This window comes from Centroberyx affinis, unplaced genomic scaffold (genome assembly GCF_046629955.1).
Source record: "Centroberyx affinis isolate AG114_WGS23_722 - 3 ecotype Tasmania unplaced genomic scaffold, CSIRO-AGI_Caff_v1 ptg000565l_1, whole genome shotgun sequence".
Classification (NCBI taxonomy): domain Eukaryota; kingdom Metazoa; phylum Chordata; class Actinopteri; order Beryciformes; family Berycidae; genus Centroberyx; species Centroberyx affinis.
This window is the reverse complement of record NW_027279208.1, coordinates 20,710-34,570: the sequence shown is the minus strand read 5'-3', so window position 1 is coordinate 34,570 and position 13,861 is coordinate 20,710. Positions and strand designations below refer to the sequence as shown.

The following is a 13,861-nucleotide window of genomic DNA, read 5'->3' as shown; positions in this document are numbered from 1 at the left end:
ATGAATGAGGCTCATATTTCAGATGGGTGGGGGCATTGGTTCATGATTTGGTCAGCAATAGTTATGTTTATGTGTATGCCAGTTTACATGTTTTAAATTCCAACTGTCCGGTCTCTAACACATCTCTATTTGTCGATTTGTGTCTAATGTTATTATAAAATACATGAAAACATAATTATAACAATGCCATTATTAACAATAATGGCATGTTCGCTTTAAGCAGTATGGCAAATGCCTTTCTTTCTTGCTCTTTCTCTCTCTTTCTCTCCCTCTCTCTCTCTTTCTCTGTCTCTCTCTTAAATGAAAATATACTGTAGCATTGTAATATACTAGTAGCTATTAGGCTTTTCTGGTTATAATACAACCATTGAGGGCCATTTCAGACGTTGCATTAAAATGTGCCATTTGTTCCAGATAGTTAAGTATAAAATACAGGTTACAGGTTTTGAAGAGACCTAGCCTGTTTATTGTATTCCTCACTTGCAATGTCTGGGACCCAGGCACATTTAAACCCATTCATCTCATAATCTTATATATTTCCACTCTTTTCATGTGGAGAATCACTGGCACTAGACCTGCAGCCCATTTAGTATCTCATGGTCATGGTATCCAAAATGATTCCATTGTAGATCAAGGAAACAAAGAGCATCCCATAGCCCAGATGTTTTTTGGCAACGCAAATCAAATTAACTGTCTACTATGATCTGTAGTTGAACCATAGCCATGCATACTTACAGACAAATGTCTGAAATGGGCCTCATTGTGACTGCAGTTTGGATTCCTAAAATCATCTTAACACTAGGATCATTTTTATTATTCCATTGATTTACAATGGAGGAAACATGATCTTTGTGCAAAGATAATTTAAGGTGAAATCCAGGGGTTTTGACAGATAGATGGGTCGACAGATGGCATGGCTATGGCTTTGTGTCAATGGCTGCCTGCTCTAATGTTGTTTGCTTATGACAATACACTTTTAACACTCTTTTAATTGGTGGAACATTTTCAGCACATCCATGAATGTAGTTTGGGACAACAAATTGTGTTCATTTTTAATTCAACAGGTCTAAATAGCAACATTGTTTGCAAAAGTGTTTTGCACAATTTTAGCACATGTTGTGTTGATCCAGATGTGCTCTGTCCCAAATGACACCCACAGATCAGTTGAAAATGACACACCCTCTTCAAAAGTGTACAGTGTATAGTTCTGCTTCTATGTCACTGCTGTTAGCTGTACTGTACCTGTCATCTACTTGGTTCCTCTGAGCCTCCCAGCCTCTACGCTCTACTGTAGCTTCTCCTGCTTTGAGACCAGCAGACTCCCTGCCTCCCTCCTCTCTCCTCTCCTTGCTGCTGAGTGGCTAACTCCTAGAGCGACTTCCCCTGTCAGCTCTAAGGGCTACTAACCAGCTCATTTCCACCAATGGCTAACCTTCGCTCACTTCAACTGCTCATCACAAATGACTGCTTTTGGATCCAAGTAGTCATAGCTTCCGCTTTAAAACCTGCAGACCCCCTGCTTCTTTCTCTCTTCTCCTCTCTGCTGAATAGTTAACTCTGGTTAACTGACTAAAGCATAAGTGGAGAGCTACAACAACCCCCTCTGTCAGCTCTAAGTGCTAACTGGCAACAATCTCCCTCAGCTTCTACTTGAAAGCCTTGCAGGGAGCCAACAATTTCAAGCTTCTTCTGCTGAAGTTGCAAGATCACTCCTGCCTACTTCTGTACTAACTGGTTGGCCCCTACAGCTAACTAGCAGGCAAACGCATTGCATCTAATTAATTAGCTGCATCTTCTCCCACAAAGGACACCAGGCCAACTCCTTTCTCCTCCCTGCTAGGGGGCTTTAGCATTAGCATACCCCCAACCATGTGGCCCTCTCACGTTCCCTGTTACAACGGCTCATTTCCTCCATGAAAAATGGATTTGCTGCGTAACAAAGAACTCTGACAGACTTTTTGGATCACTAAATTTGACAATGTCACAATGTGATTTTTTTCCCCCAGTATTTTTTGTGCCTAATGAAAATTTTAAAACATATCTCATTGTCAGTCTGTGCAGCATTTTTCATGGATGTTGTTCCAGCAATTTGAAAGGGTGCCAATGCTAATGATGAAGACAGCCTGCTCTTGCTTATCAAGCTGTTGGCTATTGATTATTGAGGACTCTATAATGATACTGATGCACTAACAATTACATGTGACTCTGATGTGCTATACCTTAGCTTCTGCAGCTTCTGAAACATTCAACTGCCATCACTAACCATTCCATTCCATTGACTGTGCCTTCGTCTGTCCAGTATTCACATGCTGTGTTTATCCTTCCATCAAGTCTTGTCTAACAGTTGTTCTTTGTGTGTGTGTGTTTTGTTTTTACCGTGTCTCTTGTGAACTGTGATGGTTGTAATAGCTCCAAAGCTTCTTAGGTCTTCTACGTTCCCCCTGAGCCCCCGAACGTCCCAGTCTGCCGTCTCTCTCCCTGCCACCCCTCCCATCCATTACCTCCCTCATCCCTCCCATATTGCATCTTTACCTTTTCCCTCTCCGCCTGCTGACCTTCCCTCCTCCCCCTCCTTTCATTTTCCGCCCCCTGCTGCCACTCCTGTTTACCTCCTGCCTGTCGCTCCTGTTCTCCCTCATATCACCACTCTGCCTTACTCCTCTGTTTTTCCCCCCTCCCCTCGAATGCCTGTATTCCCTCCCTGCTCCTCATTCCTCTCTCTTCCTCCATTTGATCCTCCTCCTTCTCCTCCCCCTGTCCCCCGTTCTTCCTCCATTGCTCCACTGCCTTCTCCCTCTTCTCCTCTCAGTTCTGACTCATCTGATTCTTCCTCTCCCTCTTTTCCCTCTCCTCCTCCTCTTACTCCCCCCTCTCCCTCTCCTATGTCTGCTCCTTCCTCTCCCCCTCTTCCCTCCCCTCCTCCTCCTCTTACTCCCCCTCCTCCCTCTTATATGCCTGTTCTTTCTCCCCCCTGTCCTCCCTCCCCTCCTGTCCATACCCCTCTCTCCCCTCCTGTTCATCCCCCTCTCTCTCCTCCTCCCCTTCCGCCCACTTCTCCCTTGCCTTCACCTATTCCCTCCCCCCCCCCTTCGTCCTCTCCTCTTCATGTCCTTTGCCCTGCCTCTCCCCCATCTCATCCTTCCCCTTCTCTCCCTCCTCCTTCTCCTCCCTTAAATTATCACTCTCCCTCCCCCCCTTCGCCTCCCCCCTCCCCCCCGTCGTCTCCTCTCCCTCCCGGTGTCCCTGCTCACTTCCGGCGTGATCGTTCAGTTCCTGAGGTCTATATCTAGATGCCAATTGGTTGCGCTGCTCTTCTCTGCCTTTTTTAGCTCAACACAACTAACCTGCCTGGAATATACTCAAGCCTTTGCTCATGTTGTTGATATACATTCAATTACATTGGTATTGAGACAGTGAGCTGAAGTCAGGCTCCTTTTTTTGTTGTTATCACTCTTTTAACATGTTTTAATGAAAACCCATCATCCTCTTGCCTCCCTCATCTTTTGATGACTAGCTCATATTACACTGTGGATGAGCCAGTAGCAAAAAAGACCAACTTTATTTCACCGTCCCAATACTCAACAGTAGAAAACAGACTGAAAACAGTAGAACTGAGACTGAGCCATTTGGCTTGCTAAAACTTAAGTGCTGGGCCTGAAGTAAGTGCTTTTGTGAAAGACCGGGCTGCCTAAGTGCAACGTTTGAAACATAACCAGGACCTTTTTTGATATCTGAAGATTTACAGATGACATTAGTATAGTGTATGTACATTTTAATATGTATATGTGAAGTTTGTATCTTGCATTTTATATTTTGTCTTTGGTACTTCCATTTCTTTGTTCTCATCTCCTTGTGATGGTTATGTGTGTCTACTCAGTAGCGCTGGTTCAGAAGTCACACTTCAGTCCTCACTGCTTGTTTGACAAATATGTTAAAACATCACATTTCTTAAAGTAGATGAAGAATCCTTAAAATGTGTTTGATATTAGGTTAAACCAGCGTGACTTTTGAACGACTGCTAACCTTAGCTATTACAAGTGTGTCTAGTTAAGTGTCACCTCATCTCATCCCCTTCGACACTCTACTTCTTCCCCCTCCCTCCCTCTGTCCCTCTCTCCCTCCATCTCTCCCTCCCTCCTCCCTCCCTCTTTCCCTAATCCTTTACCTCCCCCCATCCACTCAGGATACCACAACATAGAGCTGGAGCTGCAGACCCCCTCAGACCTGAACTACCAGCCCCCTACCCCGCTGCGCTCAGACAACTTCTTTAGCGAGGGCGATGCTAGCCTAGACTCCCCTAGCAAGACCACCCTCACTAGGCCTAGTGACCTCTCCCTCACCCAGACCACCAGTACGTCCAGCAGCGACCCCCCTACGGTCGCCCCAGGGCCCGGCCCCCGCGCCCCCGAGCCCCCCACTGTGGTGGCAGAGGATACGTCCTTGGCCAGTGGAGGCAGGGGGAGTCAGTGTGAGGGCTCCATGGACGAAGACGCGGGGCTGAGCCAAGAGCGCACGGTTTCATACGAGTGGCCGGATAACGAGAGAAGAGCAGTAGCGGGAGGAAGACTGGGGACAGAGGAGCAAGCTGAGGCCTTAGAGACAGAGGTGAAGGCAGGGCAAGGCGTTGTTTCGGAGGGTCAGGCAGGGAACCAGGGAGTTTCTGCTAGAGGGGACGCGGCCTCAGACACCGGTGGAAGGGAGGAAGAGGAAGAAGAAGAGGAGGAGATGACCCAAGAGAGGCTACAGAGTCTGCTGGAGGATATAAAGCTGGAGGGAGGCTCAGAGGACGAGGAGATGACGGAGGAGAGGGTGAATGCCATTCTCAACCAAGTGCGGCAGGCAGAGAAAGAAATGTGTTCAGTTCCAGGCTGGCGCAGTGAGATGTCCAGCGTGGTGGTGGAGCCTCCATCCCCCGGTCACACCCCCGGCACTGAGGGATTCCATCCACAGCATGGCAGGTATGACTTCTTTACAGACCTGTCTGTCTCTATCATTTGTACAGATCTAGCCATCGTGGTAGCTCCTATTTTAATCTGCTTACATCACTTTGCATCACCCCAAAGAGGAATTGTTTCATTTACCATTACTTTTACTTCCTGGAAAACAGAGTATCTTTCATGGTGACCTCATGCTGCACTAGTATGCGTAAATGTACGTTTCTAATCAATAAAACCAGCAGATTTTTGAACAGTGCCGCCCCTCTGCACCCCTCTCATCAAATAAAATTGCCTTTCTCTCCCTGACTCATATTCCATTGGTTTTCAAAGCCAGGAAGTAAAAATGCCATTTCATGGGGTCTTTAAGAATTGATACCACTGCAGCAGAGTGATGGGACTTGTAATGTCTTGACTTGTAATGTCTCTCTCCCCCAACTCCAATAACGACGAATCCCAGCCTGTATTCAAATATAACTGACATTATCCCTAGTATCAGATGGCAGTACTAGTTTAATAATACAGTTAATATATATTATTTAAGGGATAATGTACAGAGAGCCAGTCATTATGGCAAAATAAGCCCCAGCAGGGCTTCAAGACCGCTATGCAAAGGCTCATACAAGTGGGTCATACGCAACGATTTTATTACAAGCTAAAGTTTACAAGCTTATGCCAAAAAAATAGCTGTTGGACTCTACGGGAGCGCTTCCTCAACGTATATTTTCTTCCCCCAGCCCTGACAGTCTAGCTGATTCTGCGGAAAGGGCCGAGGTTCAGACAGACAGGCAGAACGGAGGCCATGCTGACCCGGCCAGGGAAGGGAAGGAGAAGGAGGCCAAGAGGAAGGGATCTCAGGAGGACAGCAGCACAGCGGGACCCAGCGGAGGCCGGGAGGATGAGCACAAAGTCCAGGTGAGAGTCACTGTTCCAGATGGGGCAAGGATTCAAAAGGGTGCAGCAGGGTACATTTTAATTGGTTGAATTTATTTGGTATGTCTTATTGAAATTGATTTTGCCGTTTATTGACTTACACAAATTTTATACGTAAAGGTGGCTACCTATAGCTGTAGTCAACAGCACAGACGCACAAACACACACATCATGGTGTCTGCAGGTCCTGAAAAAGTCTCAAAAGGTTGATTACTGATTATTATTAGGTATGATTATCTAAATTCGAGGCCTGAATCCTTGAATACTGTTAGATGCACCTTTTGTCTTAAAGCTTTTGTCTTTTGTCTTAAGTCTTAAATACCGTTTTAGAGGTCTTAAAATGTTTGAGGTTTCTTAGTGTGTCATTTGTCTGGTGAGAAATCAGCCCAGTCATGCAGACCTATACTCTGATAGGATAACAGTTTTTATTTATTTATTTTTTTAATTTTCACATTCATTCCAGTGGCAAAATTGGCCTAATATTTCATTTTTGCTGGCATTAAAATGGTCTTAAAAAGTCTTAGATTTAACGTGATGAATCTTGCAGACACCCTGCACATGTACTCACACACACACACACACACTAGGTTTATTAATGGTATACTGGTACTGGGCTGCCTTCATCAGGGGGGTGGTAAAGCTGACCAGTCCAGCTCTGATGAGGAGACCACTGTCACCACCAAGGTGTACCGCAGACGGGTCATACTCAAGGTACCCGGCCTGGTGTGTGGACAACCCTAGGGAGTGTGTACTAGCATAAGCTCTGCGATTCTGTGTGTGTTTGTGTGCAAGAGAGTCAGGGAAAGATAGTGTGTGAACAATAAGGTATATAAGGTAAGATTGAGCGCTCCTGTGTGAAAGTGTGTCTGTCTGAGAGAAAGAGAGTGTTTGTGCATGTGGGGATGTGTTTGTGTACAGGTACATGCGTGTGTCAGAGAGTGTGTGGGACAAAGAGAACATGTTTGCGTGTGAGACTGTGTGTATATGTGTTTGAGAGAGTGTGTGTGGACATTGCCTGTGTTTATGCGTAAATGTAAATGTTTAGTTTTGCCTTAGCATGAACAGCCACTCACTGCCTGTCGATGTGAGCTACTATACCAGCAGCTGGCACACTCAACCTTGCTGCTTGGTGTGTGCCAGCATCGCTAGCCGGTTAGCGGACTGTTTAGCTAGCTGGCCGACTTGGCCACGCCGCGTGTTTGGCTACTATAGAATTCCCACAGGAACAGAAAATCTGACTAGGCATATGCGACCCAGGTCTGATGTGTGGCAGGGTGGCCTAGTGGTTAGTAGCTGAGAAACTTCAGAGGTCACATGTTTGATCTAATGTCAGCAACCATGTAACATGAGAACTGAACCCCTAACTGTTCACTCACTCTAAGTCATGCTGGATAAGAGCATCAGCTAGATGCCTAAAATGTAAATGTAATGTTTTCATTCCTGGTTTCACAAAACATCAGATTTGAGTTATGCGGATTTAAATTCAGATTCTCTGTTTCTGTGTAAAGGGAGCCCAATAGAAGCTTGTAGCAACTTATAATGTAATAACTGCCAAATAATTTAATAACTTGTCAAAATATAATAAAATGTCTCTCTAAAGGAGTAGAAATTGTAGTAAAGCCTGTTACTGTAATATATTGCCAGTTAATACTAATAACATTGCATTATTACATTAATAATGTGATGTTATTACATTTTCTGGCAATTTATTATATTAACAGATTTACTGTTTACTGCAGTTTTGAGTCGCTTAGTGGGACATTTGTATTATATTTGGCAAGTTATTACCTTACCCAGTAGTTATTGCATTATCAGTTGCTCCAATGCTTTTGTGTGGTAGGTATTACTGAGTGTGGTATTGCTGAATTATTTCTTGTGCATGGCGTAGGTTTGAATTGGTAAAGATAATAACTCAGTCTTCATCCTCCCACCAGCAGTGTGAAGTTTGAGAAAGTTTGAAGCTGAAAGTGTGAAGCGTTGTACATGCATCACTGTTTTTCCCGCTGAACCCATCTTTATTTTAAATTGTTGACTTCAGAGGCTTGCCAAGAAACTGTGGCACTAAACCAGAGATTGACATGGATATTGCATTTGAATAAATTATATTTCTTTTTCACAGTATAAATGCCTGTAAAACAGTAAACTTTGCTTGCTTATGGTCTCACCGTGTCTTCTCTGCGTCTGCAAGCTTGTGTTTTGAGCTTTGTGGAGGAGCCATATTAACATATTTGATGAGTTGGCCTGCTTAATGCACTAGCGTTGGTTGGGTTTCCCAAAATATCTAAAAGTCTAAAGCTGACAGTTTGGGAATTTGAATATAAGCAAAAAGCTTCTGTAAGGGGTTTGATATGTAGACTGACAAATTAGCTTTTTCCAATGTTCTTAACCTGGTGTAACTCAAAATATCTAAATATCTTTTATGAGGTTAAATATTTTACAGCTTAAAGTACATTAAGAAGTCATGCATTCATAATTTTTCAAATCTCCATCCATGATCTTAACAATGGGAAACCCGTTCCTGCTGTGGCAAGCAGGCTGATGTCTGTTTGGATATGTTGCTTTTTTCTAAATGACTAATAATACCGTTAACCATTAATATTAAATATACTTCTCCAACTTCTTCCCTCCCTATACCTCTACCTCTCCATCCCTCCCTCCTGTCATCTATCACTCCCTCAACCTTACATCCACCCTGCACCCCAGGGAGAGCAGGCCAGAAACATTCCTGGAGAGTCAGTGACAGAGGAGCAGTTTACAGATGAAGACGGGAATCTGGTCACCAGAAAAGTAACCTTCATCACCTTCCTCCATTACCTGCCTCATCCTTACTCTATATAACCTTACACACACGTACATACACACACATACACACCCAAATAACATTTTTAGTGGGGTGCTCTGAACCATGTGAGACATACACAGTCACACACACACACGCATACACACACAGGCTGTAGCTCTCACTCTCCTTTCCATTGATTCTCCACACACACTCCTTTCCTCCCCTCCGTCCCCCATCATCTCCCCCTGACATGCCTCTGTAACGCCCCCGACAGGTGATCAGGAAGGTGGTGCGCCGCGTGGTCACCTCCGAGGAGAGGAGGGAAGGAGGAGGAGAAACAGTCTCAGAAGGAGGAGAAGGAGGTGGTGGTGGTGGTGTTGGTGGTGGTGTAGCGGCAGGTGGAGCAGACACTTCTTCTTCAGCAGGAGGAGCAGCAGGAGCAGGAGGGGGGAAGGGCAGGAAGAGGGGGAAGCGCTCCCGGCAGGGCCAGAGGGCAGATCGGCCTGAGGAGGAGCAGAGGAAGGAGGGGCCTGGGAGCTGTAAGGGCCAGAAGACTGAGGTTGGCGCCCGACCTAGCCAGCTGAGCTATCCTGGCCCACTGAAAGCATGGGCCATGGACTCTGTTTCCCAAAAACAAAATCTTGGCACAAGGATTTACACAGGAATAGAAATACATTTTTAGTGCTGTGCAGTCCAGATATAAAGGTTTTCTGGCCTGCAGAGGGTTAAAAGCCCACCTTCTGTTCAGTAGCGCACAGTGGAACTGGGAGGATAACAGTGCTAAGATGCTTTTGGGAATACAGGTCCTGGTCAGATAGATCCACATTAGCATACAGCATTAGGCAAAGATGCATTTTAACAATATAAATATGTATTAGATCGTGTAGTGTAAATGAACACAGGCACCAAAAACCACAATCATTTTTATCTTGTGCCACAGACTTGATCATTTCATGGAGGGTTTAAGAGGGAGAACCCATATGAAATTGGACTTTTACCCGTTGAAACAACCATAAATATTTGTGCCACGAGTTAAAATTTAAAAGAAGTTTGGTCTCTGTATTATAAGGTTAATACACATCTATAATACCAGCTATTTGGGTCAGTTTGTTCATAATCAAGCCCTTTTCACCCAGAAAGTATCCCTGGTGGTCTATAACATGTTTCACCCAGGTTTAACTGGGCTAGAGGCTGCTTCACAGCTGCACATCCAGCTAAACCCTGTTCTGGAGGAGAGTTCATCTGAGCTGTATGCTGTTATGCTAGTGTGGATAAATGGAATACAGCCATACAGTGTGTGGAGTGCTGTGGCATGGAGTGACAGTGTCACGACAACCAACAACTCAGAGTGTATGGTCTGATCGGCACTATAGACGGTTCTGAGGTTTGCAGTGTTTGTACTGTGTGTGTGTGTGTGTGTGTGTGCGTGCGTGCGTGCGTGCGTGCGTGCGCGCGTGCGCGTGTGCGTGCTGTTTTCAATTCCAACTAATTAAAAAAAATAGAAGAAAATAGAAAAATAGAAAATAGAAACACTAACATATTTCTCTCACTTTTAACTTGTTTATCTTTTCCAGCATGTCTCATGTTAGTTGCAAATGTATAGAAGTAGCAGTATTATACTTCTTTTTCTCTCCTTCATCTCATCTCTCTTCCAGTCAATCTGCTGATGTAGCTGAGCTGAACAGTTCCTGTGCCTCATAAACACACAATGGTGTTATTTAGCCGAAGCTCTATACTAACTGTCTTTTTCTTTCTCTCCCTCTGTCTTCCTCTCTCTTTTTCACACTGTCTCTCCCTCCTTCTCATCCTCACTCCCTCTCTCAACTATTTCTCCTTTGCTCTCTCTCTCTCTGTCATCTCTCTCTCTCTGCCAAGTCTGGAGAAGGAGCCAAGGGGAAACAAGGGAAGAAGAAGGGTCAGTCGTAACAGTGGAGTTCTCAGCTTAACCTGGTGAGTGACTAATAGCAGCTAGTGACAGCACTTTTATCCATTTATGAAGTACAATGTCAATAAATATCAATCTGTACAGCCAAAATCGTGACATGGGTCTAACGCAGTTTAGCACTAAGATGTTACACATTGCCTAATAATGTAATATTATCTTTAACCCTACAGTTAAGAACAGATTGAGAAATTACAATTAAAAGTGTCACTTCTGCAACTAGATTGTTGTTGCAGGCCAACTTGCCTCTTGTCTGAAGATTCGGCCTATATGAAAACGTTCTTGTTGGAAAAGTGACTCTAGTCCTGGGAAATGTAAAATACAGCATGGACACTACACAGTCCCTCACTTCAGTCTGTAATTATATGTAAATCATAACTGGTTTGTTGTGTTGAATATCTCTCAGTCCATGTGCAGGACCACACATTTTTGACTGAAGTCTGTAATGCTGAACCTCACCTTACCTTCCAGGTCCACGGACGTCTATTTGCGACATCACAAACCCTGGGAGGGAAAACTGACTGGAACCCTTGAAACACGGAGAGCCTGGTCAATCAGCCAAAGTGTGTCTGATGCTTTCACTTAAAACGCATGGTTTTCAGCAAGACAAACAAAACAAATTACTTTTATTTGATTTCGCATGAGCATGTCACCAAACTCACTTACTGTCGAAACGGCTAACAGCACCTACGGACACACAACGGGCGTGAGCTGGGACTTCCTGGTCATTGACAAATGAGAGGAGAGTTTACAACGATAGCCACGCCCCCCCGAAGGCATCTGTGACCAAAGATGGCACAAACAGGAAAACGCTGATTGTTGACAGATAAGGAAGACTTTTGAATCACTCTCTCAGACACTCCTTATATACGCCTTATATATTTTTCCTCCTGGACCCACAGTATTGGGATGTACCATGTGGTTCTTTTTTAAAAAATGAAATATAATAATAAATGGATGATTTTGTTGTATATAAATGACACTGTATAAAATCTACAAAAAAAAAAATCAGTAGCTTCACAGATTGTTTATGCACTGGTTGATTTAGCTTGATGAGAAGCTTTGCAGAGTCAGTGCATTTGGATTGAAAGGCCAACACTGTTTCCACTGTCATGAGATTCTCGGGTGTGTGACTCACATGCTCTTGCCGAATGAATAAAAAGAAAAAAAAAGCTGTATGTAAATGAGAAACAAACAAAAAAAAATATCTGCTTGATTTTAACGAAGGACATTTCTTTAAAGCCAACTGCTACTCTCTAAAATCCGCTCTGTCTGTGGAACATTCTTTGTCTTCAGAGTACTAATATTTTGCTGCATGTGATTTCACTTCATTTTAATGATTTCCTTTTTTCTCCTAATGCAAAACACTGTATTACGATTAGAGAGAGTTTGATGGTACTTCTGTCCGTGTGAGCACTCATAACTCGACCATTTGTCATCTATAACTGTTTTTATTTTAGTTTTTTTTTTTTTTTACAAAGATGAGAACACACACACATGCACACTCCACACTTGAGTGGCGAGACAGCAGAGCTTCATTGTTATGCTTCAGGAAGGTACTTTCAGATGCAGTTTATGCCTCTGCAACCTGCAAGCAAAGAAAAACCCCCATGAGAGCTAATGTACCCGAATGTAACCTGTAGACTGGCACATTGTGTGAGCTCCGAACTGCTAGCAGCCCCATGTGTGTAACGGCAAATAAGAACTAATTGTCTATTTGTAAGCCCATCATGTGTACTAGAAGTGTAAGTTTAGGCTCATAGGTCTGCTGTGGTTTAAAACGGGGACTGTTTTTATTTTGGGGGTTTGGTGACTTTAATCTTTATTTAATTGGTTGCATTTGCACAAGAATAGAAAATCTGTTTTTTAGCCCTGTGATCCAGATCCAATCCTTTTTATTAATGGCTAAACATGGATAAAACATATAATCTTGATCATAAGTGGTTAAAATTCAGATTTTCTGTTCCTGTGTAAATCATTTTTGAGGTTTTTTTTTTCATATAAGGCCACCCTAACAAGCATCCATTGTTGATGATAGATCCGGTACCAACATGTATGAAGAACCAACATAGCCTACACTGGATGATCCAAGTAATTATTTAAGCAGAAAATAAATTGTGTTTAAACTGAACCTCCCTGAGTCCATCTGTGTTTCTCCTTGTTGATCTTGTGTTGCTCTCTATCTCATAATTGCTGAATATAAATGCACAGAGGAATGACCAGTACTCACTTAACACAGCAACAGAAAAGCTGATTTAGCTATAATAATAAAGAACTGATGTTTTTAATGCTGCTGAACATGGAAATCCTATATGATCTCAGTCACAAAGGTTAGATATTGTATTTTACATAATTTCACATGATTCTTTCACATGAATCTTGAGGTGTTAAAATGCAACTCATTAACATGCAATCTTAAAACATTCAAATGCAACTCAGTGTTTTCCCCAGAGTGAATTTTCATGTGAGTTTGAAGTGTTGCATTAACACTAAATATTTCACCATGGTCCCTGCAGAAGTATGGTTTTTCTTCTGTGTTTCTCTGTATTTCAAGTTGATCCTTTACCACATACCCTGAAACTGAATCAATCTTCATTTCCAAGTCCTTGAATGCCATGTAAAATCAATTAATTACTGCTTTACCGCAGACATTGCAACTAATTATCCTCTATGGGAGTTAATGGGAGCTAATGGGAGTTATCAGACAGTTATTCTGGTATAGTAGTAGTAATAGTTCACAGACACTGTAATGGTATGGCTTGCTTCCCATGTGGATGCTCATGATTATGTAAACCTCTGTTTTGGCTCAAGTCTTCACCGCAGATGCTGCAATTTGCTGCTCTGACTGTGTGTGTTTTCATGTGCTGCAGCAGATTTTCATTGTGACAGAATTATTTACCACAGACAGAGCACATGTATCATTAGTTTCCTCTGTGATTTTTCATATCATTTGATGAAAGTGACAAGCTGTTAAAAAATTACTCTTCCTTTTTACACTCTGTGCCCTGTGTGTCTCTTTAGCTGTCACCATCTTTCCGATTACAATACAGTTTTATCATTTTCAGTGGACTCTTCTCTCTTCTCAGTCCCACATGCGGAGCTAACAGAAGAGAGATCAGATCAATCATCTCTTCCACTGAGGTATGAGGTAGACGGCCTGCCTCTCTCGTCTCCACTGTATGGACAAGCTGGATATCTGAAAAGTTAGTTTATCTGCTCCCTTCAGCCCTTCAAGCTGCTCTCCCTCCTGACTGCTCCAGAGTTCCTGTT

The 13,861-nt window shown here is 43.4% G+C and overlaps 1 protein-coding gene across 1 annotated transcript in view; it reads left to right on the top strand.

Moving 5' to 3' along the window:
* Nucleotides 1–12,693, top strand: part of LOC139643158 (ankyrin-3-like) — a 78,642-nt gene extending 65,949 nt beyond the window's left edge. Inside the window, 9 exon segments of the mRNA XM_071518330.1 lie at nt 4,184–4,453; nt 4,508–4,551; nt 4,654–4,958; nt 5,672–5,849; nt 6,495–6,578; nt 8,571–8,654; nt 8,924–9,208; nt 10,525–10,599; nt 11,063–12,693. Coding sequence (XP_071374431.1) covers nt 4,184–4,453; nt 4,508–4,551; nt 4,654–4,958; nt 5,672–5,849; nt 6,495–6,578; nt 8,571–8,654; nt 8,924–9,208; nt 10,525–10,575 — 1,301 coding nt within the window. The 3' untranslated portion in view covers nt 10,576–10,599; nt 11,063–12,693.
* Nucleotides 12,694–13,861: the final 1,168 nt, after the last annotated feature.